Genomic DNA, 24978 nt, shown 5'->3' on the forward strand with positions numbered 1-24978 from the left:
TTGTGTTCTTGTATGTCTTTTCAGGGACAACACGTCAACCTCGCTAACCCCAGAGGACACTGTAGACATGCCTGTAGGACAAGACACTGAGATCTGCTTGCTGAAGTCTGGAGAGCTGATGTGAGTGACAGTTTACTGAGTGGGACTTCCCAGGGTAGGCGCACCAAATAGCAGTGGCCTTTCCAGTGCCAGAGCTGGAGAGGACCCTGGAGGCTGTCCCTTGGCAGCAGTGGTGGCTTTCAGTGTGTCCTTTTTGTAAGGTATAATTTATATACAGCAAAATTCACCTTTTATAATGTCTAGTGCTTGAGTTTTGACAAACGAGGCACTCACCACCACAAATAAGAGATAGCACAGTTCCTCTACCCTGAAAAATTCCCTCTGCCCCTTTATAGTCGTCCCATCCATCCCTTTATTCTTCTTTTTTGTCAGTAGCTTTGTTTTATTTTCTTATTGTGAGAGCAATACATTTTCATTGTAGAAAATTAGAGATAAGTAAACCACTTTGGTGTATAGTCTTCCAGTCTTCTTTATGCACATACATATATATATAATTTTTTAGACATAAGCACATATTCTATATCTCAATTTATAATATTTTAAAACTTGATAAAATATGAGTATTTTTCCACAATTAACCATTTTTCTCCAGTGTTGTGTCCAATGGCTGAATAATAGTCATTGAATAGATTCATTTATTCATTCACAGATACTTACCCAGCACCTACTATATGCTTATATTCCAGCAGGGGTTGATAGACAATAAAAATAAGTATAAGTAAGTAAACTGTATAGTGTGTTACAAGTATTCATTATGTAAAAAAAAACAAAAAAACCACCAAACCCGTTGCCATTGAGTCTGTTCCAACTCTTAGCAACCCTATAGGACAGAGTAGAACTGCCCCATAGAGCTTCCAAGGAGTGTCTGGTGGATCTGAACTGCTGACCTTTTGGTTAGCAGCCATAGCACTTAACCACTACGCCACCAGGGTTTCCGTTTATTATGTAAAGGGTAAACAAAGAATAGGATGAGAAGAGGGCACTTACAGTTGTAAATAGGATGACATGAAGAAGATAAGAATTGAAGGAGGGAAGAGAAGAGGGAACTGCCAGTGAAAAGGCCCTGAGGCTCTGTTCTTCTCTGGTTCTGTTCAATCTATTTTCTGTTTTCACATTGGGCGATTTCTGTTCTGTCTTCAAATTTCCTGATTCTTCCCTCTGACATATTCATTGTGCTATTGAGCCTATCCAGGGAGATTTTTGTTTTTTGCTTGTTTGGTTTTCTTTCAGTTATTGTATCTTTCAGTTTTATAATTTCCGTTTGGTTCTTTTTTTTGTATCTTGTATTTGCTTGGTATAATTTTTTATTTTTTAATTTGTTTCAAGAGTATCTGTATTATTCGTTGGAGCTCTCATTTTTATCATAGCTTCTTTAGAAGCCTTGTCTCAGACCATTCCAACATCAGACTAATCTCAGCGTTGGCCTCTGATGATTGTCTTTTCTCATTCAGGTTGTGATTTGCCTGGTTCTTTGTATGACAAGTGATTTTCAGTTGTATCCTGGACACTTTGTATATTATGTTAGGAGTTGTTACGAAACTCTTGATCCTACTTAAGTCTGTTCTAACAGTCAGTCATACTGTTTTGGCTTAGTGTATATGTAGGCTGTGGTTCCAGAGACAATTTGGTTTTCAGAGCCCAGGCAGTGCTATTCTGATCTGCTGCATTCACCAGGCACTGCGGGAGCTTCCACTCAACCCCTGCTGGTGCCACCGCAGGGGCGGCACGTGTTTCTCCAAACCTGGAGCCACTAGATGGTGGGCCGGAGACACCAAGCCATTGTGTTTTTCCTCGAGTCCTGGGATCCCTAGCCAGTCTGCCTTTCCTTCCCTAGACTTCAGAGTTATCCTGTGATTGTCTGCTGAATTATTTCCAGGATTTTTTGTTGCACTTAGTGGGGAGGGGCAGGGAAGTGTTTGAAAAATACTTATACTAAAACTTCTTAGAAGCTTATCTTTAAGTAAAGGGATGAGAAAAATCGGAAGATTAACAAATAATCGAAACACACAGAATCCATGGCGCATCCTTAAAGAAAATAGTATAAAATAATAGAGAGAATGGGTCAGCTGAAGATGTGAGTCAAAGCAAGGGGAATGACAATACATTCAAGTTTTCTCTTCCTGCTTCTTTCCAAGGGCATGACAGCAAGGTTTTGGGAACCTCATTGTCAGAGCACCTGAAAGTGTGGTAACAACTTGGGTTATCGCAGAACATGGACGCTTTCTTTGTACCCTGTGACTTGTGTAAACTAGAATTTCTGGAGGCACTCAGAATTCATGTTTGTGACGTGACTCCTGTGGACAAGAGACTTTCCTTTTTATTTACAGATTGTATTTTAGCAGAGATGGCAAACTCTTGGTTTGTTTTTTATTAGCGCCTCCTTTGGGGAGACCGAGTATTGTCTGTGAAAGGTAAAAGAGACTTAGGCATAGTCCAGATAACTGGGTGCAGGGGAGAATTCTGGAGCAGGAAAAGATAAAATGATCCAGCGTCAGTGGGGCATTCTGTCAGAGCAAGTGACTGCTCACATGGTAATGCGGTAAGATTGCCACATTATGGGAAAGACCTCTTTTCCGAAACGAACCCACCTGCCCACCCATTCACGTGAGCCACCCATCCATTCACCAGCTCTCAGATTTCTTGAAAACTTATCAATATTGGCCAAGGCCTTTTGTGCCATAATTAGAAATAAGGCTTAAATTCACATATGGAGAAGTGTTGCATTGAATTAAATACTTATAGATGAATGTCTCATGTCAGAGCTGTTCCTTAGAGTGTCTTTATTGTTTGTTTTTAAACTATTGATTAGTCTTCTGATTAACACAGCTTTGGGAAGTATTTCCATCCACCTCCATGGCTTTGGAGGCAGAGAATTCTCGGCACCATCAATTACTTGCTGTGCCATCTTGGGCAAGTTACCTAACCCCTCTGAGCTTTTGTTTCCTCTCCTGTGTTAAAGGGAGAAGAAAAAAAGGAACGGTATATATTTACTCCATAAAAGGCAGCTTTGGTATAGTAGAAAAGTAATAACTTTGGATCGTACCTGTGTGAACATTGATCAAGTTTCTTAATCTTTTTGAATCTTAGTTTCCTCATTTATAAAATGGGAACAGTTATGCCTTCTTCACATCTAAGCCAAACCACACCCACTGCTGTCAAGTCGATTCCTACTCACAGGGACCCTGTAGGACAGAGTAGAACTGCCCCATAGGGTTTCCAAGGCTGTAAATCTTTATGGAAGCAGACTGCCACATCTTTCTCCTGCAGAGCAGTTGGTGGGCTTGAACTGCTAGTCTTTTGGTTAGCAGCTGAGTGCTTTAACCATTGTGCCGCCAGGGCTCCTTCTTCACGTAGCCATTGTGATAACATGTAAAGTCATAAAGGAGAGGGCCTGGAGCCACCTTCCCATTTCACAGCTGAGGAAACAAGGCTCAGAGACAGTCAGTGACTTGCCCAAGGCCAGACCACTGTAAGCGGCGGCTCTACCTGGAGGCCTTGTGCCCATGACCCTGAGCTAACCTGCTGCCTCCAGAGGTACACAGTGCAGGAGGGGGCGCCACTAAGCCTGGGGCACCTTAGGCAGGCAGCTTCAGGCGAGACTTCACTGTTCACGTCCAGTTTATTTTCTCACATAATCCTCGCACCAGTCATAAGGCAGACATGATTATCCCTGTTTTGCAGATGAGGAAACTGAGGCTTATGAGAGATTGAGCCCTGCAGCAGGTAAGAAGAGGGGCAGATACTAGAACCCAGGTGCCTCTGGTTCCATACCCCACATTTTTCACATCACACTCTGAGGCTGGTCCAGGAGAGAGCCCCAAAAGCAAAAGGACTCACTGTCACTAAACCCTTTAAACTTTTGGAAGAGGCTCTTATCCACCTGGTCAAAGTCAGAACCAAGACACAGCCCCAACAAGCTTCTCTCCCCAAAATGGTAGTACCCCTCTATCGCCCCTGCAGTATGAAAAGTCTGGGAGTTTTGATCTAGGAGAAGGTCAAGGTACCCATTTAGAATCTTGCAACGGGTCCCAGATTTCCACTGAGAAGAGGGACTGCTGAAAGGGTAGGAGGGTTCTCAGATGGACGTGCAGCCTGCTAGCGCTGGTTAGATGGACAGAGGAGGTGGGGAACTAGAAAGAAAGGGGAAAGCTGATGGCTGAGCAGCAAGGCAGCTTCGGGAGAACGACCGAAAGCTGAGGCCTCAGCACTTGCTTCCTGCCTGAGAGGGCATAGAGCAGACCTGGGCAGGGCCGAGAGAGCAGGCCAGGCTCTCCTCTCAGTTGCCGTGGGTTTGCAGGTATCACGTCAGCCCTGCAAAGGCAAGGATTGTCATCTCTGTATTTTGTTCCTGTGTTCCCAGTCCCTGGACATAACCGATGCTCATAGCAGATAAGCCGGGATTCCCTGGGTGGTGCAAACAGTTAACATGCTTGGCTGCTAACTGAAAAGTTGGAGGTTCAGGTCCACCTAGAAATGTTTCAGAAGAAGGGCCTGGTGATCTCCTTCTAAAAATCAGCCATTGAAAACTCTATGAAGCACGGTTTTACTTGACATACGTGAGGTTGCCATGAGTCAGACTCAATTCTACAGCAACTAGTTTAGTAGACAAACCAGCATGTAGTAGAATCTCAGTAAATACCGGTATGTCTAGTTTTCTCCCATAATTAAGCATGTTGATCATGGTTCCCCAGGGTTTGCCACCCCAGTGCCCTTCAGGTTTTCTGGTCGCCCCTGAGCCCCAGCCACTAGACACAGGTACTTAGTCCATCTAATCAGGTCCCTCTCTACATTTTTGTTTTAGGATAAAAGTACCCCTCACAGTGGAAGAGATCGTCAGTTTTGGGGAGGGCAACAGGGAGCTCTTTGTGAGGTCCAGTACCTACAGCCTCATCCCCATCTCTGTGGCCGAGGCAGGCCTCACCATCAGCTGGGTCTTCTCCTCTGACCCCAAGAGTATCTCCTTCAGTGTGGTCTTCCGGGAGGCGGAAGACACGCCGCTGGATCAGTGTAAGGTAAGGCCAAAGCCCCCTGCCTGTGGGCCCCTTACCCATCAGGTTGCTTGTGCAGACCTTTCCTAGAAGTGGAGCCCTGGCTGTCCTGCCATCTGCTGGGCAGGCCTTACCTGGAATGTGGTGGTCAGTTCCAGTTTCCTGCAATAAGCAGGAGCTTATTCATTGGAGAGAATCCAGGGTGGGAAGGCCCTCTGAGCCATGAAAACACCTGGGGAGCTGCTTTCAAACGTCTGAAGGTCTCTTCTGTGGCAGACAGGTTCCATCGGACCTTGGGATAGGTTAGTAGTTGAATTAAAGGAATCCAGCTGTATGACTCAGTTTAAGAATCATTTCTAACAGAGCTGCGCAAAGGAGGACTGGCTTACCTAGGGAAGCGGTGACATCTCTGCCTCTAGTGGTGGTCAGATAGCATTAGCTTAGGATACTCAGCATCTCACCTGCAAGAATGTCAATAGAGACAATCCCAATGTCACTTGGGTGGTTGAGCTTGAAATCTTGGTGGCAGATACCAGGTCACAAACTGAAGACATTCTAAGCATGGGACATTGACAATGACCTGGACCATAGTTCTTGGCCTTGGCTGTACATTAGAAACACCTGGGGAGCTTTGAAGCACCCCACTGCCAAGGCCACTCCCCAGACCGCTGAGTCAGACTCTCTAGGGCTGGGACCCAGGCAACCCTAGGTGAATCCAAAGAGCAGTCAAGGTTGAGACCCACTGGTCTGTATCAAGGGGGTGAAAATCATGTAGAAAGAATAGGATGGAACCCAGAACAGAAGGAAGGAAGGCTGAGCAGGACTCCATGGGTGGCCGACTCAGTATGGGATGAGAAAGATGGAGACCCTGTACCTGGAGTCTGAATTCCCTGTCTGAATCTCTGTGGAGAGAGAGTGGTAGAGGGATAATGAAGGGAGAGCTGGTTTGGATGGAAACGTGAGTTCATTCACGTCATTCGAGTGGAAGGAATGGTGAAGATAGTCAAGAGGTGCTGGGCTGAAGCTTAACTTGAGTCCTGGACTGTTAACATAGTTGTAAAAGTCTCCATTTTACGCAAAAGGCAAGAATCAAGATAGGGAAGAGCAATTTGAAGTCATGTGCAACAAGACTTCTGTAGGGTATTTGTAATCATATCTTTTAGTCCCTTGTGCGTTTGATCCACTGGGTACCCTCAAGGTGGTGGGAAAGGCACAGACTGAAGGAGACCAGGCTAGGATGCAGGGTGGGGCCACACAACCGTTCTCTGATGGCCATGAACTTGGTCTCCTGTTCTGGCATTCACAGAGAGGAATGTACACACATTTGGGTTTGCTCTCCTGCCACCTTTGCCCTGTTGCTGTCTGCTCATTGTTGAGATTGCTTTGTCATTTCTGTCTTCTTCAAATTCACTCTTAAAATTTAACTCCAGTCCCCTTGACTTGGCCTTGTTTATTGGAGTCTCATGTTCTTTCCTACTTAAAAACCACCCTGCCCCTCTTTTCCTCTTAGGGCTTTGCAGCCGTACCACATACCTAGGTTTGGAGCGCTTGCTTCCTGAGTGGTTCCGAGCCTCCAGCCAGGAGGTCCCATGACTTGTGGTCCAAGGCTTCTCCTCTTAGGGTTGCCCATCTGCGAGTAGATTGAGACCCACCCACTGGGCACCCACTATGTGCAGACCACAGGTCTTAGTCCAGCTTGCAGATGGGGAAACTGAGATACAGAGCAGCTACCTTGGGTCATCTTGTTGGTTAAGCAGCTCATTACCCAGCGTGCTTGTCATCTGTGCCCTAACAAGCAGCTACATGCCAAGAACTCACTGCAAGCGCTTTTACTGTTAACCTTCATATTCCTAAGACTTATCAAGTACCTAATACTGCACCTGCCCAGATTAGACACCCAGTGAGTACTTGGAACAGGGTGTCCAGGCCTTTGCCATTCCACCTACCCACACACAGTTAGATCATGGCCCTCTCTCTTGCACAGTTTCTCGCTCACAGCCAAGCCCTCATGGCCCTGGGAGACCATGTAGTTCTAGTCAGGAGCTTGGAGACATGGAGGAACCTTCCTCACGGCTGTCTAGGAGTTATGGTTATGACTGCCATTGTCGTTCCCCACAGTGGACGCCAGGGGGCAGAAGAAGCCCAGATACAGGGCGAGTGAGAAGAACGTTCACGTGTTTCTGTTTTCAGAGTCCTACTGTCATCAACTACTGTGGGGAGGGAGGGGTTATTTCTGCCCGAGACCTCCCAAACATTAACCTAGGGAACCTGTTTCCACACACACATCTTCAACATCTATCCCGGCACTCCCTATGTGGTCCCCTGACCTGCCTAGGCCTTGCAGGAAACAGTAGGATACCAACTGCAGCACTTGGGTTTCATGATTATGGAGGTATAGATAGAAGGAACTGTGGTGTGCAGTTTATTGACAACCATTTACTGAGCTTCCACTGTCTACTCACAACCCAGCCTAGGAGATGGTGGTCAGAGAAAAGTCCCTGTAGGAGGAGACTCCTGGCCAAATAGTGAAGGACTCACTAGACTAAGCCAGGAGAAGCAGCTTGGGAGGGAGGGGGAGCATGGGCCAGAAGAGATGCGTCCAGGCAGAGGGAAAGCACAGCAGAAGGCTAGCCCCATCTCCAATGGTGCCATTAGACATTTGTCACCCTGTGCCATGCTGTCTCCAGAATGATGTCCTCAGCAGTTTTGAAGTCTCCTCCCTAAGAGGGAATTGCAAAGTTTACCACTTTCCAGGGATTCTTCATCCCTACAGGAATTACAATATTGGAGAACAACCTAAATAAGATAACGTGCAGAAGTGCCTGCCACAGAACCTACCCATAAAAAAAAGGCTTTATGTGCATCTTTGTTCCCACCACCTTTCCCTCCAGGCGTGTCTTGGGCCAGTTCTACTCCCTCGTCATCACTCTTCTGCACCACCAGCTTCCGGCCAGACAAATGTACTGTGGCGTCAGGAGTGGCCGGCGTTCTCTCTCCCTCACCCGTATCTTCGTGATTTTCCTCTTGATTTCTCTTTGGCCCATAGGTTATTTATACCATTGCTGTGGCGTCAACTCCAACTCATGGCGACTCCGTATGTGTCAAGAGTAAAACTGTGCTCCACAGGGTTTTCAATGGCTGGTTTTTTAGAAGCATATCACAAGGCCTTCTTCCAAGGTGTCTCTGGGTAGACTCAACCTTCTGGCTAGCTGCAGAGCACCTTAACCATTTGCAGCACACAGGGTTATTTAGAAGTGTGTCAATTATTTAGTTTCCAAATATTTGGGGATTTTCCAGCAATCTTTCTGTTACTGATTTCTAATTTAATTCCACTATAGTCAGAGAATGTATTTTGTATAACTTGGATCTTTTTTAATTTATTGAGGGCTTTTTTTTTTTTTTTTTAATGGCCTAGACTATGGTCTATCTGGAGGAATGTTCTGAGTGGACTTGAAAAGAATATGTGTTCCGCTGTTTTGGGGTGGAATATTCTGTGAATGTCTATTAGGTCAAGTTAGTTGATAGTGTTGACTTCTATATCTTTATTGATTTCCTGCCTACTTATTCTGTCAATTATTGAGAGAGGGGTATCGAAACCTCCAACTATAATTGTGAATTTTTCTGTTTCTCTGTGCAGTTTATCACTTTTTGCTTCACATGTTTTGAAGCTCTGTCATGAGGGGTGTAAGTGTTTAGAATTGTTATTTCCTCTTGGTGAATAGATGCCTTTATCATTATGAAATGACCTTCCTTATCCCTGGTAATATTTTTTTTATCTAAAATCTATTTGTGTGATATTAACATAGCCAACCCAGCTTTCTTTTGACCAGTGTTAGCATGGTGTATCTTTTTCTATCCTTTTAATCTACTTGCATCTTTGTATTTAAATTGCATTTCTTGTAGGCAGCATAAGATTGGGTCCCACTTTTATCTAAACTGACAATCTCTGGCTTTTAATTGGGATGTTTAGACTATTTACGTTTAATGTGGTTGTCTGTAAGGTTACTGTGGAGTCTGTCATCTTACTATTTGTTTATTCGTCCCATTTGTTTATCTTGCTCCCTTTCCCCTTTTTTCTTCCTTCTTTTGGATTGGTTGAGTACTTTTTATGAACTCCTTTTCTCTCATTTGTTGGCATATTAGCTAAAACTCTTTCTGGTGTTGTTTCAGCGATTGCTTTTAGGGTTTATAGTAGACGCTATAACTCATCACAATCTACCTCCAGTCATTTCATACCACTTCATGTGTACTGTAAGAGCCTTACAGTCATACTTCCATTTCTCCCCTTCCACCCTTTGTGTGATTTCTGTTACACTTTAACTTTGACATGTTGCAAACCCTAAAATATGCTCTCATTATTTTTATTTAAATAGTTTTCTTTTACAGAGATTTAAATAATAAAAATTTTATGTATTTACCTGTGTAATTACCTTTTCCATTGCTCTTCATTCCTGTTTATAGATCCACGTTTCCATCTGACTTCATTTTCCTTCAGCTTGACGAACTTCACTTAACATTTCTGTAGGGCAGGTAAACTGGTAATGAATTCATTCAGCTCTTGTTTGTTGAAGAAGTCTTTGTTTTGGCTTCATATTTGGAAAGATAGTTTAGCTGGATATAGAATTCCAAGTCGACAGTTGTGTAACTGTTCTGGATTCAGACAATCTGTGTGAGATACAAAATGTTTAATAGGAAAAAATAAACCTGAATTTTAACAAAAATTGTACTTTTGAAAAAAGCAGTATTTAATTTTGTAAAGAATAAAAGTGGTTACTTCTGGGGCAGTTTACTACATTAGGAATTCAGAGTTGCTAAAATGTTACCATGGTCAACAGGGCCTCTGGTCTGTATAACAGCTTGTGTAGCCAGTCCTAAATGAAAGACCTAGGGGCATTTTATGAAACAATACCCTCTTGGTGTTTGTCCCTTCCAAAAAAAAAAAAACTTAATTAAAATTTTGCTTAACTCTGTCTTTTTCCCCATCATATCTTCAGTTTCAGAATGAAGGCTGTGTCTTAGCTGGTCAGCAGGTTGAAGGCCCTGCCCTTGTGGGGAAGAGTGGCCATCCAAAGACCCCAGCTCTGCCCCTGCCTGGCACATACTGTTTGCTCAGATTTGGCCTCTGACAGCAAAGCTTTTGGAACATGCCCTGAGAAAATAAATGTCTCCTAGAACTAATTTTTCATTCTCAGAGAAGACAAAGAGTAAACAGAAGACTGACGCTCACACTTGGAAAGATGAAAGAGCTCTGAGGGATGTGGGCTGGCCAAGGCTCAGCCAGGAAAGGGGCCTGTGGTGGGGCCAAGTGACAAGCATTGGGTGGAGCCAGAGGTGCTTGGCCCGGAGGACAGTGGGCTCAGCAGCTTTGTGAAGTGCTTGAAAGGTTGTCATGTGGAAGGAGGACTTGACAACCAGGGCAACAGGAGTCAGCTAGAAAGACGGATTTCATTTAGAATAAGTCCCAGCTTCCTGAAGCCAGAAGGGGGCTCCTCTTCCAGGTGGGAGGGCACTCTAGCACAGGCCATGGTCAGGGAAGGCTGGTGACCACTCCTTAGAGGTGCTGAGCAGTTCATGACTCTAGATGAAGCTCATGTCCATGGCCTCCCCCCAGAACAAGTTATTAACAAACCCAGGACACGTGGGAGGCACCCCACCAATCCTGGGGACTGGTCCTGTTCCCGACCCTGCTCAGCAGTGACCTCAGACAGGGCACTCAGCCTCCCTGGGCCTCGGTCTCCTCCCTGAAAATACAGGGTCTGCCCACAGGATCCATGAGGCCCCCTCAGCCTCCGTGACACTTTTTTTTTGGTCTGCATTTCTTCCAGGTACTCATCCCCATGACCCGCTGCAATTCCCACAAGGAGAACATCCAGGGCCAGCTCAAGGTCCGCACGCCAGGCATCTACATGCTTATCTTCGACAACACCTTTTCAAGGTAGGGGCCTCACTCACCAGCATCCTCATGAACCCACCTGCTACTCTGCCACCTGTTCTCAAGGTGTTCAGAGGTGGATATTAGAAATCGATTATTTAATTGTTAATAATTTAGTAGCAATATGGTGTTCCCATGTCTGTTGTAGATTTTATAACACGCAGGCTAATACTTAGAGTTTTACAATGCCCTGGGCATGTTCTAGGTGCTCTACTTGTACTGACTCAGTTAAGCCTCCCAGCATCCCCATGTGGTGGTTGTTAGGTGCTGTTGAGTCAGTTCTGACTCATAGCGACCCTGTGTGCAACAGAATGAAACACTGCCTGGTCCTGCGCCATCGTCACAATCCGTATTGTGCTTGAGCGCATTGTTGCAGCCACTGTGCCAATCCCTCTCCTTAAGAGTCTGTTTCACACTGACCCTCTACTTCACCAAGCGTGATGTCCTTCTCCAGGGACTGGTCCCTCATGATAACGTGTCCAAAGTACATGAGACAAAGCCTCACCATCCTTCTAAGGGGCATTCTGGCTATACTTCTGAGACAGATTTGTTCTTCTTTCTGGGAGTCCGTGGTATATTCAGTATTCTTCGCCAACACCATAATTCAGTTGCGTCAATTCGTCTCTGGTGCTTCTTATTCATTGTCCAGCTTTTGCATGCATATGAGGCTATTGAAAAGATCATGGTTTGGGTCAGGTGCACCTTAGTCCTCAAAGTGACATCTTTGCTTTTCAACACTTCAAAGAGGTCTTTTGCAGCAGACTTCCCAGTGCAACACATCATTTGATTTCTTGACTGCTGCTCTTTCAGGGATTGATTGTGGATCCAAGTAAAACGAAATCCTTGACAGCTTCAGTATTTTCTCCGTTTATCATGATGTTGCTCACTGATCCAGTTGTGAGCATTTTTGTTTTCTTTATGTTGAGGCGCAGTGTAGTAGGAACTGTCTTTCTCCTCACATTGCTGCTGAAGGGAGTGAGAACCAGAGGGAGAGAAGCGACATGCCCAAGTCACACACCATGTTTGTGGTGGAGCCAGATTTGAACCCAGGCAGTCCAGCTCCAGAGTCCAGACTCTTAACTGCTGTCCTCCTGCCTCTCTCTGATGTCAATTCCCACTGCCCAACCCAAAGAAGGGACGTAGTAAATACAGCAGAAAGACTGACTGACTGATTGGCACACTGAATGAATGAATGAATGAGAAACATAGAAGTGAAAGCAAGAAGGATAAATCTGAGATAAGTAGGGCTGAGGCCATCATGGGAACAGAGTGTGCCGTCTTGGGGAAGCACTGTATCAGAGGGTTAGCCACAGGGTCAGGAGTGTAGGGTTAGGGTAGGGAGGAGATAGGGTCGGGAGAGGGTGGGAATGTTTGGGATAAGGCTGGAGAGGTGGCCAGAGATGGAAGTAGGAGAGAGGACCAACAGTGGTTGAGTATCCACCATGAGCCAGGGGCCCCTCCTTCATGAAGGCATGAGGCAAGGGTGGCTAGGGTTGCAGGGCACCTGTCCCTTTTTGTTTTATAGCTTCAGCATAAGCCCCTTAACTGGGGCTACCTCCTTAAAGAAACATGCTTGATCAGCACCAGCCATATCCCTATCGAGCAGGACCCTGGGCTAGACACCACACCCCTCACACCCTGGACACCTTGCCCAGCCTACCCAGCTTTTAGCAGACTAACTTGAGAGGACACTCGAGGGAAGAGCCATGGCACCCTCATGACCTCCAGGCCTTGAATTCCAGGACTTGTGGCCAAGGACATCCACCAAAGGAGAGGCTGAGAGGGTGAGCAGGGAGGTTGAGCTTCCATCTTGCCATCTCCTGCCCTCCCTGCACACCCTTGCACACCCTTGCACAAGTGAACACACACCTTCATAGGAGAACTTAATGGGTATAGGCCCAACACATCCAGAGAGCTGTCCCAGACGCTCCCCGGGTGGACATGGGCCCCAGCCCCTCTCTAGTGGCAGAATTGCACAGTGGTTAGAAGGGTTGCCAGATATGGGTTCTGCTCTTCCTGCTGTGACCTTAGTTTCCTCCTCTGTACATTGGCAGTGAGCACTGTCACTACCTCACTGGCCTCACTGTGGATTGAGCCTGAGGTGGGGGATGCTGAGGGCAGAGCCCAGTCCCCAGCCCAAGCAGACTCCCAGTTATCGCAGGGGTGGTTATGGTGCTGCAACAGTCTGGCCTCGGCCCATTGAAGTCATCTCACGTGCTTTCTCGAGGCTTCCAGCCATGGGTAGCAAAACGGATTTAGGCACCCAATCAGAGTGGCATCCATACTCTCCTCTGCCGCCTTCCTCCTCCAGCACCCACTCCATCTGCTCACCCTATGTAGTACAGGCTGCCAGCCACTTCAGAGCAGCAAGGCCGGGGGTGAGGATGCCCCCCAGGGACCAAAGGGCGTTTCTGCACCCCAGGAAAGTCCCTGGTGAAGGCCCAAGGTCCCCTGACCCACTGCAGGGAGAGAACTCTGCTAGCCAGACAACAAATGGGGATGAGGGGGCCTGGAAGAGTCCGTGCACCCACAAGGGGCTCAGCCTCTGAGCTGACGTCTCCTCAGGGGCCCTGTGCCAGCCAGCACTCACACCTGGCCGGGCTGCAGCGGCCATGGAGCAGCCGCCACCCTCAGGCCTTCAGTTCTCAGGGTGACCCTCCTTTTCCATTTCTGTTTCCTCAGGTTTGTCTCCAAGAAAGTATTTTATCATTTGACGGTTGACCGACCTGTCATCTACGATGGAAGCGATTTCCTGTAGCTCAGGCACCTGAATTTTAACAGCTTCACTTTATCCACAGGAAACACTACTTTTCCTCATCTGTCACATAAAACACTCAGAAAACAAAACAAATGAAAAGGCAGCAGCCTCTCTCCAAGCTAATCAACTGTGCAGCTCGGGAAGAGAGGCCCTGAGGGTGTGCCCCTCTGAGCTATAGTGTCCCCAAGCACTGCCCATTCTGCACTATGCCAGGTTGCTCAGCCCCTTGGCCTTTCAGGGCTCAAGCTACTTTCCCATTGATTCAGAAGCCAGCTGTCCTCATACCCAAAGGGACACTCTGCGAAAGGTTTAAACACTCAGGAGACCATCGGCCCCTCCTGGGATCACAATTGGTTCTAGGCCTCCTACTGTGGAGAGTTTCATGGGTATCCCAACTTCCACTTGAGGAGAGAGGCCCTGCTCTACCGATCCCGGGCCAGGCATCCTGGGTGACCGTGAGCCAGGATACCCTGGCCAGACCCTGTGAGTCCTCAGTCTCGGAGACCCATACGTCCTCCCAGGAAAAGGAGGCCACAGGGCCATCGTGGGAGTCAGGGTGCCCCAGAGCCCTCCTGAGATCCCAGCTGGCTGTCACCTCCTGTCACACCCTGTCCCTCACTGCCACAGTAAGTTTGGGGCTGCTCCAAAACTCAGCCATTTTGGGGTAGCCTCTAAGCTGTTTTTTTTTTTTTTTTTTTTTTTCTCTAAGCTGTACTTCCCTCTTGGCCCTTCTTTCTGGGTGATTCTCTCCTTAAGCAAAAACCCTACACTTAGCCAGGCATCTCAGCAGCTCACAGCCCTAAGAGCAGATCTGAATATAATCAGAGAAACAGAGAGCTCGTGCTGAAGGCTGGCAGTGGCTGTGTGTATGCTGCAGCTAGAGCCCGAGTGCTGGCTGATGCCAGCACTGGGGCTGAAGCAGAGTTGTGAGCTGGGCTTTGGGGCTCGCTCCTCAGCTGGCCTTCAGGGCTTACTCCTCAGCTGACCTCTGGGGTTTACTCCGCAGCTGGCCTCTAGGGCTCCCTCCTCAGCTGGCCTTCAGGGCTCCCTCCTCAGCTGGCCTTCAGGGCTCACTTCTCGGCAGGCCTTCAGGGCTCACTCCTCGGCTGGCCTTCAGGGCTTACTCCTTAGCTGACCTCTGGGGTTTACTCCTTGGCTGGCCTCCAGGGCTCACCCCTCAGCTGGTGACCCGCTCCTGTGCATGTACACAGGAGCCCCAGCCTTGCCAACAGAAATGTGTTTACTGATGATCAAAACCAGGGTGAGGGCCACTTTCAAAACCTGGGTCCTTTCTCAGAAGCCCTTGGCAATGCAAGTGTGAACAGGTGTTGTTCCTGAACCCGCTCTTTGTTCGTGTCTTGGTCTTAATGGCCATGCATGCCAAGCCCCCTCCCCACCTACCACATTCCCCAGGACTCCATTTGCATACTTCCTGCTGCTCAGCCTGCAGCTGACACCCAGGAGACAGCTCCCCTGGAGGTGGTGAGTCCCTGTTTCCTGTTTCTGGACAGGAATTAAATACTGTTCTCTGTGGCCCTTTTCTTCTCCTACCACAGAGAGCTCACCTTTGACAGTCTCTTTGTCCCTTGTTCACAGAGGCCAGCCTTCTGTGGTCAAGTGTGGGTACTTCCACATGTGAGCAGAGCATCTGACAAAATGGCCCACTTTGACCTAAGGAAGACAGGTGGCCAGGTATTGAGGAAAGAGCACTGGACAGGTTTTCTGAGGACCTGAGTTATGGGCCCAGCTCTCCCTCCAGCCAGACTTGTGACCCAAGTCAAGTCATACCACCTCTCAAGGCTTCATTTTATCATCCATAGCTTTTGTCTAACTGGTTTTAAAGGCTTGGGAATGGGTCAGGGGCCTGCAGGCCAAGTCCAGCACAGACCTCCCAACTCTCCATGTACCAGCCACCACAGCATCAACACCAGCAAAGAGGACTCTTAACGAGGGCAGGGGTAAGAGAAAGTAACTCTGGAGAAGGACTCGGACCTCTCAGCTGAACAGGAGAGTTGGGCACCTCCAGTCGGTTTAGAGGGGCATGTGGAATGGTGAAGAGAGCCTTTCAAAGGTTAGCCAGAGAGAAGCCGGGCCTCTTGAGTTCTGTTTCCTTGGGGCAGCCACCTAGAGCAGAAAGCCATCAGGGTCTCTCACATCCCCAACTGGCCAAGGCCCTGACAGTGCTTAGCACCAAAACGGAACATGGCTGGGCCTCCAGACACTCTCCCCAGCCTCCTGCTTGTCCTTGCAGGCATGCTGCACAGCCCACGCATTGTTCAAGAGCAGATTACCCAGCCTTTGCTTCCATCTGCCCTCTCGCAAAGGAGAGTCAGGAGTCAGCTGGGCCACCGCAAAGAAGAAACAGAATGTCTGCAGGAGAGAAACCAAAGCAGTCTGGAGTCTCCTTTTCAGTGCTCAGCTTTCCCAGGATCCCTTGGGGACTCACCAAGCTGATGACCTGCTGATGTCACCCCCAACTTTTGCAACAAGAACCAACATTGACTGAGCAGCTGATGTGTTTGAGGCCTGTGAAAGGCTGAGGGGATTTTCTTCTATCTGAGGTCCATTCTGAGCCTCACTCTGTCACTCAGCACAGCAGAGGACCAATTACAAGTTAAAAAACAACTTGGCTCTTCTTATGAAGCCAACTCAGAGCCCCTCATCCAGGAGAATGGGGGCTGCTGGGTCAGGCAGCACCTTGAGCATTGACTGCGATGGTACAAGAAAGGGCCTTCTGCATTCAGAGGACTGCCCAGTCCCTCAGCGGTCATTTTTCTAACTCTGGTTTCATTAACTTAGCTATTTTTATGTGCAGGACAAACTCTTACACTTACTTAGTTTGCTGTTCAAGCTCAAGTTTGCTGTGAACTATGCAGTTAGAGAGCTCCTTGACCTATATAAGTATGACTTTTATCAATAGCTATATTCTTATTTTCCATAGGTGCCCAACTGTACTGAGGTTTTTGGGTTGAGGCACTTTAAAAAAAAAGAAAATTGCAAATGACAATTAAAGATCCACTGCTGAAGGTGGTAGCCCCAGCCAGACTGAAGTGCACTAGAAATCAACAAGAAGGCAAATGGCCTTGGAGTCCAGATCACTATTTAAAGGGGCAGGGCGGGGGGACAGCCCCTTGATGGCCTAGCTCTCTGAATTACAGTCATTTTGTATTATTGCTGCCAGCTGCCTTGTTGACCACTGCCACTGAAGCCACTGCTCATCTTCTGGGCAGCACACCAACCCCAGTTAACCCACCTCCATCACCAAGAACGCATGTTTGGCGAAGTGTTTCTCTCCGTGTCTGAGTGGACCCCGCAGAGCACTGCTGATTTCATGCCATGAACTCTGAGCAGTCTGGAACAAAAGCAGGGGAAGGGAATTTCCAGCAGGAATCTGGAACTGCAAAAACCTCACAGGGTTTGGAAAACAGATGAAAAGTCATATAACAGCTCAAAAATAAAGGGGGTGGTTTCTCTGAAATATTTCAATTGTCACCTAAGGTGATGAAGCCATTTCAGACGCAGATGAAATGAGAATTTGTGTTTTATGATACTGGTTAGATGTCCACTCATGCAATTTTATGGGAGTTTCATTTTTTAAAGTTGAGCTTGGTAATTCTACGTGTGAGAAGCCTTTAGGTCAAGGAACCACCCTTGACTCAGAGGTGCTGAGCAGTAAAGCAGAGAGAAGCCATTTGTGATGCTTAGAACCAAGGATCTCCATTTACACAGGCCATTGAGACAGCCACCCAAGTTTACAGAACACTTACCTAAAAAGCACTTTTCATGGAACCTTGGGTAAGTTTTTCTCACTTCATTGTTCATTCTTCCAAGGAAACAGGAAAGACTGAAATAATTCCCTTTTCCCTCTTGAGCACTTTTTAAAAAATAATAAAGTATATCTTTGAACTTTGGGAGGCATCTCTGAAAAGAGACTTTCCTAGTGCCTTAAGATGCGTGTTATCCAGAGACACTTCTGCCCCTCTGGGGGCTGCAGAGCAATACCCAAGCCTCAGTTGGATGGCTTGAAAATTAGAATCGCACTTTAGTTGACTAATCCTCAATCCGTGTGGCCTTATGGGATAGCGGGTCTGAGAACCCATTGCATTCACATCTGCCAAAGAATCACTCAAAAAGCACATCAGATGCCAACACCCCACCTGTGTGGTGGGAGTGAGAAGCTTTTGTACCCCAAAACATATCTCTTCATGGTGTCTGCTACGCCCTTTGGAAATGTTTTTTAACATGGAGATTTAAATAAAGTGAACACTATGACGTTTAGAGTAGTGTCATCTTTCATTCCACTGGGACTTGAAGAGGATGATACTGCCTAGACCTGAGCCAGAGTTGAGTTCCCCTAATGGGAAATAGAGCATCCCTTACAGGGGCTTTTCAAAAGGGCTCGAGTTGGCAGATGTTCTGGGACAGTGCCACGTTGTCTGGCCTCTGGATACATCTTGGTCTCCTTTGAGGGTGGTGTTGGGACCTGCCTGAGGCAACGAGTCCCCTCTGGCCCACACCTCTGCCAGGTGAGCTTCCACCCTCAGTCCAAATATCCCTAGCTTTCCTGTGGGGCTCACAGAGCCTTTGAACAAAGAACAAACTTCTGCTTTACCAGAATAATGGGGTGGATGGCCTAAAACCAGTTAGTCAACCTGTGGTACAAACCTGGGCAAATCTGCCAGGCAGAGACCAGCTGGCAAAGGAGGAGGCCAACCGTCTCACCACAACTGCTGTTACCGGGTCAGCAAAGCACCTGGAGGGGCATGTCCCAGTCACTCCTGGACTGACCGGATTGAGCTCAGGCTCGGTGGTCTGTCCACACTCAGATTATACCCCACGTCTGGGGTGACCAGGGGCTCCTCCCCTTGAGTGCTCCAGGTCTCAAAGAACACTTCCCAGTCCCTTTCCTCCACCTTCCTTATTCTTCCAAGTCCTCCCCTGCCCCCAATTCTCACACAGAGTCTTCTTTAATCAGTTGCTCCGGAGTAAGTCGGTGCGTCTAGTTCTCCCTCAAGGGCAAGGACCATGTCTTATTCATCTTCATGCCCCAATTTTAGCACCTTCCCTCCACATCGAGCACCACACTAGACACAAAAGTGCTCAAAAAGCACCAAACCAATGAGGATACCAGTCAGTCTCAATGCCTTGGTCAGCCATAAGGCCATCAATAATCCCATTGGCAAACTCAGGCAGGGACAGAAGCTTCCAAACAATCCAGTGGCAGAGAAGGGCAAAGGGTGGGCCTTGGGAGAGGACTTCAGGACAATTGGGGTGAGCCAGGCACTCAATGCTAACCCCTGCACATCCTCACCTATTGAAAGATGCCCCCAAATCAAGCCTCTTACTGCCCAGTGATGGGCTTGAAGTACTGGGACCCAGAATAACCAAGTGAAAGGGATTCTTTGATAATAGTGTCTCCTCAGGGCTGGTGGACACGTGGGCTAAGACCTGGGACAAGGACCATGTGAGACACACAGAGGTACATGCTGCATCTGAAATCTGGGGGCCTCTGCCACACAACCCCCATCACACCTCACCCCAACCTGCTAAAGCACTGAGTGACAAAAGACAAGATTTTCCAGGCCCCATGTCTGAATCCAGATAGTTCTGGCCCAATTCAGTGTCCTGTACTCTGTGGTACTTGGGGTGCCATGCCTCTTCCTGCCACGTCTCCCGGAGGGCACTGGAAGATGTAGCAATTCACCAGGTGACTCAGAAGGACACTCTCAGCAAGGTCAGCCCTTTCGGTATGAAGATGCGTGGGAAAAATCGGGCGACAGGAACTCGCAACCCACACACATCTGAAAAGCAAATTGATGGTGAAACCCATTGGCAGAGATGAGGAAACGAACTTTTTCTGAGGGAGCAGTTCAGAGTGAAGCCATCAAGAACCCCAGGGGGAAGCGTAGCTATTATGAAACATTCAAAGTGGGTGAGAGTTGAGAGAAAGGTCAGCCTTTTGCTTTTCCCACAGCGGCTGCTTTCTGAAGGACAGTAAAGTCAAGCTGAAGTGTGATCACCAACCTTCTGGCCTTTGATGTGTCCTCCCTCCCCCACCCCCTGAGCTCTGTGGGAGGACAGAGGCTCCTGCGGTTTCCTCACACCTTCTGGCACGTACACACTGAGGTTATCTCAGAGTTGGCGGCCCCATCCGAAGCCTAAAAGGAATTAAGTCTTAGCTAAAAAATGAACGAAGTGAGACAGGCCTTGCCAAACCTGGGATGTATGTGTCCTTACCAAAAGGAAGGCCTGTTTCTAGATTAGGTTTGGCTTCGGCCCTGCGGGTCCACAGAATCATCAAAGAAAGGTGACTTCAAGAGGCCCTCCCAAGACCTCTGCTCCCAAAGGGGACTCTGACTGAGCCACGGAGGAGGGAAGGCAACCAGTCCTGGGAGGCCTAAACATCCATCTTCCAGGTCAGTGGGGCAGGTGCGGTCTTCTCCCTGGTGTAAGAAAGGAAAGCTGGCTAAGGAGAGGGAGGAAGGGGGATAAAAGGACAGGAGGGCAAAGTAAGGGTGAGGAAAGAGAGAAAACAGGAGGGACCTTCCCTGGAGGCCGCAAGGAGGGCTGGACCTGAGGCTAGGTTACAGACCCCTTCTTCCTCTGGAAGGAAGGAGCAGCGGGGAAGTGGTGGTGTTGAAGTGGCCAAAGCCAACCACCACATACAATGGAGGCAACGTTTTAATGAAGCAACACCTGGACCATTTATAGAACAAACGCAACAGGCATTGACTGCAGACATGGAAAAGATAATCCAGTTTGTTCCTCTGGCTCTGAAGCCAGCTACCAAGCCCCACATGCTTTCACAAAAAGGCAGTGAAACGGGCAGGAGGATCCATCCAGAGGCCTTCACCCATGAGGCGAGATCCACATATGGTACGAAACGCCCTTGCAAAGGCAGCTTTTCTCCACCAATAAGGACCCCAGAAAACTGCTGGGTGTTCTCGGAAAGTGGGCCCCTGTTCATGCCCCAGAGATGACTGACCCTGTGGAAGAGGGAAAGGGAAGCCAAAATCAGCCCCTGGTCAGGCCTACAGCCTCTTGGTTCAGGGGTTCAGTTACCAAGCTGCCAGGAAAAGCCCCCAGACTCCCATAGAGCGGTTTGTTCCAGAGTCAAAACTCTTCATTTATTATCAGTAACAAAGGGTTTCCTAGACAAGTGGCTCTCTTACTTTGGTGTGCATAACAGTTACCTGGTGGCCTACTGAAATGCAGATTCCTGGGCACCACCCATGTCAACTGTGACTCACCAAGTCTGGGGGAAACGAGGATGCATTCACAAGTCTCCCAGGCAGTTCTGGTGAAGGTGATCCGTGGAGCCACCAAGGAGCTCCTTGATGATCGTTGCTGTATCACCACTGATTGGCTAGAACTTGAGGACAGAGGTAAATTGAACTAACTGATGTCTCCTAATTTAACTTTACCAGTGGCCCTTGAAACTTGGAACCTGGACTTCTTCCTCGACCCATTGGCCCAAGCACTGGAAAGCAGTGATGGAAATTTTATTCATGGAGAGGAAAATATTTCTAAACAAATTCCCTGGAGGAAGTTAATTCTACAGGTAAAATCCTTTTACGGCCACAATTTTTTGACGGCTTATATATGTGTTCAAGCCAGCAACGGAGCCCTGGTGGCACAGCAATTAAGAGACTAGCTGCTATCCAAGAGGTTGGCAGTTCGAATCTACTAGCCGCTCTTTGGAAACCCTTTGGGACAGCTCTACTCTGTCCCATAGGGTCTCTATGAGTCAGAATCGACTCAACGGCAATGAGTTTGGTTTTGGTTTTAAGTGGCAAAAGAGTTAAGCATTTGACTACTGACTGAAAGGTTCTCAGTTCAAACCCACCCAGAGGTGCCTGGGAAGATAGGCCTGGCAATCTGCTTCTGAAAAGCCACAGCCTTGAAAACTCTATGGAGCACAGCTCTACCCTGACACACATAGGGTAACCATGAGTTGGAATCAACTGGTTTGGGTTTTTTTTTTTTTTTTTGCTTTATGTTTGTATTCAAAGGCCTGTTGCAGGGCTGACACATCATTTGTAAATGGAAAAACATCCCCAAATCCAAAATAGTTCCAACTGTGTCTAAAATTTAGGAATTGGAGAAAGAAATATGAGTTTTATACAGATGAGTGTGGATCATGAAGGTCAGGTTAAACAGAGGTTCCTGAGCTGGTCCACGCACAGAATTCAGAAGTCTGTGAACTGGAGAGCGGAAGAATGGTATTTCCCCCCAGCCTCTAATTAAAACTTACCTCTTCCTTCAGTTATAAGTGGAGACAACACGCTGCACTGGTATGCATTAGCAAGACCTGTGACTTTGTCACCAGGGGAAATCAAAGATACTTCATGTTACATGACAGTTGTAGCTGTCTCAAAATATCACTTATGCTCAGCTCCACTCTGAAAGTAAGGTTGTTACTAGACCTGCTGATAGATTTTACTTAATGCATTGATAAAAAGGCTTATATAGTACTAGGTCGGAAACCCTGGTGTTATAGTGGTTAAGCGCTACGGCTGCTAACCAAAAGGTCAGCAGTTCAAATCTTGTTGGAAACTCTGTGGGGCAGTTCTGCTCTGTCCCATAGGGTCGCTATGAGTCAGAATCAACGGCAGTGGGTTTGGTTTGGATAGTACTAGCAAAATACATTTGTTTTAATATTTGGAGAACTGTATTTCAATGTAGTTGGTTTCTCTTGTAATCCTATGTATTTTATTTTATGCATTTTAAAACTTCCACATGGCCACTTCCTGTCCTCATCTTTAAGGATTTCTCAACAGGGGTGACCACTCCTTTTTCCTTTAAATCCTCCCTTGCTTGGCTCCCACAATATCACTGTCCCATGAGCAAGGTATCCTACAAAGGCTTCTCCTCCATCCAGCCTCTAATAGGAGGTTCCTAGGCCTAGGTACTGGGCCCTCTTCTTTCATCTCTCTATACTTCCTCTCCCCCTCCCTCTCTCCCTTCCTCTCTCTCTTCTCCTCCCCCACATGCTCTCTCTCAGTCATGATCTCTGCACTTTCCATGTGTGTGTTACCATCTTCATGTTGATATTCATTGACTCCTAGATTTTCTCCTTCAGTCAGGACCTCTCCTCTGAACCCCACCTTTCCATAGATAGTTAGGTGACATCTCCACCTGGATGTCTCTAGATGGGAGTCTTGACTTCCACCTCCCAGGCCTATTCCCCCACTAATCCCCTCTCCCCAGTAGCAGCACCACCAACCACGCAGATATCCGAGTTCCGAAGTCAAGTCGTCTTTGATTCTGTAGAAGGTTGAACCATCTTCATCTGTTGATTCTACCCCCAAAAATATCTCAAAGTCATCCACCTTTCTCTGCCACCACCACCACCATCATCACCCTAGCCTCAGCTGCTCCAGTAGCCTTAAATTGGTCTCCCTAATTCTATCCCTTCTAACCCTTGGGGCTTTTGAGATCTTTAACCCATGAATTGGATCATGTCACACCACTGTTAAAATCTAAACTCCTTATCTGGGCCAGAACAGGCCATACATTTCCCTCCACCTTAACCTCCCTCTCAATCATAGTTCTCCAACCTCATGGATCTTCTTTTAATTACAAACTATGCTAACTACTTCCAGCCTCAGCCACACCAAGAATTAGAAATGATGGTAAATACCAGATCTCTTCTGGCACTTGAAGACTTTCTTGTTTCTAAAAGTTGGATGAGAGAAACTGGTGTTCACTCTGGCTTTTGTCAGAGTCTGCAGGAGTATTCCAGGCTACCTAGATTGATACCCTGCAGAGAAAGTGTCACCCATAGTGTGAGACCTTTTAGAGTCTGCTGATTCATCCCCAGCTGGCTCTGTACTTCCCCTGGTTCCTTTGGTAAGGGGTGGCCCAGTCAAACAGAGGAAGTTTATATCCAGTCTCTAATCTGAAGGGAGAGTTGGTTCTCATGTCTATACCAACCCCCCACCCCCGCCACTGCCAAAAAAACTCCACTGTCATCAAGTCCATTCCAACTCACAGCAACCCTATAGGATAGAGTAGAACTTCCCTATAGGGTTCCCAAGTCTGTAAATCTTTACAGAATCAGACTGCCACATCTTTCTCCTGCAGAGCAGCTGGTAGGTTCGAACCGATGACCTTTTGGTTAGCAGCCAAGCGCTTAACAATTGCACCATCAGGGCGCCTCCAACATCTACACCAGTGTTGTTATAATTGCAGTTGTCAGTGGGCCTATCTTACCCAGGTATTTCTGCTTAAGAACACTCACCCAAAAACCTGTTGCCATCAAGTCAACTCCAATTCATGGCAACCCTACGGGACAGACTAGAACTTCTCCATAGGGTTTCCAAGGAGCAACTGGTGGATTTGAACTGCTGGCCTTTTGTTTAGCAGCTGTAGCTCTTACCTGCTGCACCACCAGGGCTTCAAGAACACTCACAGTGCTTTTTATTTCATTTGGGACTTGGTAAGGATAAGAGCATGAACTTTGAGGGAAATTATATGGGATTTGTTCTAAAATACTCCAGCAAAGATTTTTAAAAAAGAGAGAGAGAGAGGGATAAAAGAAAGAGATAGAGAAGGAGGGATTGAAGAAGGAAGGTAGGGAAGGCAGATAAAAGAAAGGAAGGGAGAAAGAGGGAGGGAGGAAGTATCTGTATGATGTCTATATTTAGAGAGAGAGAAAAGGAGAGGAGAGAAGAAGAGGAGAGGAGATGATAAGAATAGGAAAGAAAAAAGATGAGTGGTAGTTACTTGAAGCAAGAATGGACAGAATGTTGATTATTGTTGAAGCTGGATGTGGCTATGTGGAGGTTTGTTATACTGTTCCTTCTACTTTTGTGTATGTTTTTAAATTTACGTAATTTAAAAGTTCATAAAGATGAGAGTGTGAGTGGAGAAGACCTGCACCAATCCCATGGAGGGAACAGTTCACTAAACACTTGCCAATACCCCTGAGGCATGACTGCCGCAGGGCCTTTACACAAGCTGCTCCCTCCTCCGATGCACCCTTTCTTCTTTTCTTCCTATGAGTAATTCCTGTTCATCATGCAGATCTCAGCTCAAATGTCACTTCCTCACAGAAGCCTTCCCTGCAACTCCAGTTTAGATCAGAGCCACTCTTACCGCTCACCAGCATCCTGTACTCATAACCATCTACTTGTGTGATGGTGTCATCAGTATCTGTCACCCATGTGGACTGTGAGCCTCATGAGGGCTGGGTCTGTGGCAGTCTTTGCTTCCCATCACCTGGCCCAGTGCCTGGC

The 24978-nt window shown here is 47.3% G+C and overlaps 2 protein-coding genes across 8 annotated transcripts in view; both read left to right on the forward strand.

The window, feature by feature from the left end:
• The window catches only part of FYCO1 (FYVE and coiled-coil domain autophagy adaptor 1), an 83261-nt gene extending 61992 nt beyond the window's left edge, over positions 1-21269 (forward strand). For 2 of the 7 annotated variants that reach the window (XM_064274668.1, XM_064274675.1), the window contains 4 exons: positions 25-120; positions 4862-5072; positions 10874-10983; positions 13663-16101. In XM_064274668.1, coding sequence (XP_064130738.1) covers positions 25-120; positions 4862-5072; positions 10874-10983; positions 13663-13738 — 493 coding nt within the window. In that variant the 3' untranslated portion in view covers positions 13739-16101. Of the gene's footprint in view, positions 1-24; positions 121-4861; positions 5073-10873; positions 10984-13662; positions 18005-21165 lie in introns of those variants that run through there. The other 5 variants (XR_010319006.1, XR_010319007.1, XM_064274669.1 and 2 more) reach the window with 5 other exon arrangements.
• The window catches only part of LZTFL1 (leucine zipper transcription factor like 1), a 110424-nt gene continuing 106639 nt past the window's right edge, over positions 21194-24978 (forward strand). Inside the window, exon 1 of the mRNA XM_023547799.2 lies at positions 21194-21299. The gene's annotated coding sequence lies outside the window, so the exon portion shown is untranslated. The remainder of the gene's footprint in view (positions 21300-24978) is intronic.

This window comes from Loxodonta africana, chromosome 22, assembly GCF_030014295.1.
Source record: "Loxodonta africana isolate mLoxAfr1 chromosome 22, mLoxAfr1.hap2, whole genome shotgun sequence".
Classification (NCBI taxonomy): Eukaryota; Metazoa; Chordata; class Mammalia; order Proboscidea; family Elephantidae; genus Loxodonta; species Loxodonta africana.